The sequence below is a fragment of the Rhincodon typus genome, chromosome 46 (assembly GCF_021869965.1).
Source record: "Rhincodon typus isolate 14 chromosome 46, sRhiTyp1.1, whole genome shotgun sequence".
In the NCBI taxonomy this organism is placed as follows: Eukaryota; Metazoa; Chordata; class Chondrichthyes; order Orectolobiformes; family Rhincodontidae; genus Rhincodon; species Rhincodon typus.
The window spans coordinates 7,232,793-7,235,542 of NC_063377.1; the positions used below are offsets into that span (position 1 = coordinate 7,232,793).

The window sequence follows — 2,750 nt, forward strand, 5'->3', positions numbered from 1 at the left end:
TTTTTATTTCCACAATCTATGACTGTCGTCGCCGTTCCTCAAGAGTGGCTTCCAACACCAGACTTATAAGCTGAAATAAAATCCTACCCTCGACTGGCTGTGGGATTCGAACCTAGATCACTAGCCCAGTGACGTCTTCCCCCTCCCTCCCCACCCCCATTGCGAGCAAGTTCCATCGCGAGCAAGTTGTTCACTGCACTTTGTTTTGGTGTTTTAGCTGGTGTGTCAGTGACTTCCAGCAACACGGGTGTCCCAGACATCTCAGGATCTGTGTACAGTAAGACCCAGCAGGTAAGCAGCACCGGAGATTTTAAACACCTCTCGGGGGACCGAGTGCGATCAAAGAGGCTTGCCCCCACGTTCAGTAGGGTGGTCTGGAAGGAAGACGCGCTCTCTCTGATTGCGTTAAGGGCGTGCCTACTCTTTTTATTACCTCCCCCAAACAGAAAGCAGAAACCCACGAGGAAATCCTCACACCCCCTTGACAATATATTCGGGCTGAACAAGTGGGATTTAGTCCTGAAAAGTGCGAGGTGGTGCATTTTTGGATACTGACTGGGCAAAGGAAGTCCATGGTGAATGCAGATGAGAGGGATTGGTTGAAGTTTGTGTCCATAGATACTTGAAGCAGCAGGAGAGGTTGCGAAGGTGGTTCAGGAGGGATGCGGGATACTTTATCAGTCCTGGCGCAGCTTTTAAGAGCAGGGAGGTTACGTTGGAGCTATAAAGGACTTTGATTGCGCCACAACTGGAGTACTGTGTGCAGTTCTGGTCTCTGTAATATAGGAAGGATGTGATTGCACTGGAGGGGGTGCCAAGGAAATTAACCAGGATGGTGCCTGGCCTGCAGAGATTCAGCAACGAAGAGAGGCTGGGGTTGATTTTTCCTTCAAGCAGAGAAGGCTAAGGGAGTCCTGTTTGACGTGTAAAAAATGGAGGGACATGGAGAAATGTTTTCCCTTGGTAGAGGGGTCATTAAGGTTAAGGGAAGGAGCACGCAGTTGCAAGGCAGTTTGAGGAGAATAGGTAGCTGGATCTCACTGCCTGAAAGGGTAGGAGAGGCAGGATCATGTATAATGATCATGTGGAACTCCAAAGCGCACAAAGCTACAGGCCATTTGCTGGAGTGTGAGTTTAGAATAGTTGGACGTAAACTGGCTTTAAGGACCAGAGCAGGGCCAGTGAACACAGTCTGTAACAGGGGTTTGGTTTGGGGTTGAAAGGACCAGTATCGGTTCCTGTCCCCTTTTTTTGATATTGTATGTTCTCTGAGTGCACGTTCTATCTGTTTCTCCTCTTACCTCCACCCCTCTCCTTTTAACTTGCCCCCCCCCCCCCCCCCCCCCCCCCCTCTCTTTCTCTTCCCCCCCCCCCCCACCCAACCCTCCCGTTCACTTGCTCTCTGTGCTTCTCCTCTCACTGCGTCTCTCTCACGTTTGCCTCCTGTCGCAGTCTTTTGAGAAGCAGGGCTTTCACACTGGAACTCCGGCTGCCTCCTTCAACCTGCCATCGGCACTGGGCAGTGCGGGCCCTGTGAACCCTGCCACCGCTGCCGGCTACCCTCCACCATTCATGCACATCTTGGCGCCGCACCAGCAGCAGATGCACTCGCAGATCCTGCATCTCCAACAGGACGGCCAGGTATGCAGGGCGAGGGCTGCTCCTGACCTCTAGCTTTTACACCCCGTTCCGCAAAAGAAAAGCTGACGTTGTGTGGTGTCAAGTCCCCCGCCTGTTGCATTCTGGCTGGACGGGTTAAATGTTGTCCTCCTTCCCATCTGGCGCTGAGTGCTGCGTCTGTGGCCCTTTGCTGGCAAATTGTAGTGACTTGGTGACACGAACGAACCGATCTGAACTGCAGGGGATGGGTTGCCGGGTGCCCTTTGGCAGCTGGCAATGGTCATCCTGATCGTGACTCGAGATCCGATCCAGCATTCCCGGGTGCGGGGTGCTGTCGGAGGGAGAGTGCCAGGGGAGAGGGCGGTGCTGTCGGAGGGTCAGCGCCGAGGTGGGGGAGGGGGAACGCTGCAGTGTTGGAGGATCGGGGGCTTCGTCTTTCAGAGTGAACGGTTTGACTCGACTGCCTGCCTCGGTTGAAGGGAAATGTTCCCGTGGGCATCACTTGAAGAGGAGAATTTGGGGAAGGGGTGACCACGAGCATGAGTTTCTCCCCTGCGTCCTGAGCCTCTGTTTTATTTCTTGACCCGCGACACCTCGAGAAACAGCAAGTAAGGGGAGAAAAGAAGGTCGCTTTTTCTGGGAGCTGCCAGGCCTCCGACATTGCAGCGTTGTGGGACAGGCTGAGAGAGAGATACTCCACAAATAAAACTCCCAGAGGTCTGATTTTTGAGGGGTTGCGGGGGTGGTGCTTTGCTTCGGAAAGGGTTTAATCGGGTACGCTCGGCGGCAATTCGCACGGTGAATGATTTTAACATTTTTCTCTTTTTTCTTGTTTGTTTACTCCCCCGTCCTCTTTCTGCCCCCGCCACCCCCATTCTCAAGAGCGGAACAGGCCAGCGTACTCAAACCAGCAGCATCCAACAGAAATCGCAGGGGAATAAGTCTGCTTACAACAGCTCAGGCTACTGGGGTCCCAACTGAGCAGAGCGGGGCGAAGGGGGTCGCGACCTCCAACCCCTACCCGAACCCTGGCCGAATGGGGCCCCTCTCCCTCCCCATCCAACCCTCCCTCTCTAACCCCTCCGCACCCCCCCCCCCGCTCCTCGCTCGATCGTGTAGGGAAAGAGTGG

The 2,750-nt window shown here is 54.3% G+C and overlaps 1 protein-coding gene and 1 long non-coding RNA gene across 6 annotated transcripts in view; one reads left to right on the forward strand and one right to left on the reverse strand.

The window, feature by feature from the left end:
- ubap2l (ubiquitin associated protein 2-like) overlaps positions 1–2,700 on the forward strand; it is a 49,606-nt gene extending 46,906 nt beyond the window's left edge. For all 5 annotated transcript variants that reach the window (XM_048620371.1, XM_048620372.1, XM_048620374.1 and 2 more), the window contains 3 exons: positions 218–291; positions 1,453–1,641; positions 2,503–2,700. In XM_048620371.1, the coding sequence (XP_048476328.1) occupies positions 218–291; positions 1,453–1,641; positions 2,503–2,601 (362 nt within the window). In that variant the 3' untranslated portion in view covers positions 2,602–2,700. The remainder of the gene's footprint in view (positions 1–217; positions 292–1,452; positions 1,642–2,502) is intronic.
- The window catches only part of LOC125487875, a 17,943-nt gene that overhangs the window by 6,180 nt on the left and 9,013 nt on the right, over positions 1–2,750 (reverse strand). The window lies entirely within an intron of this gene.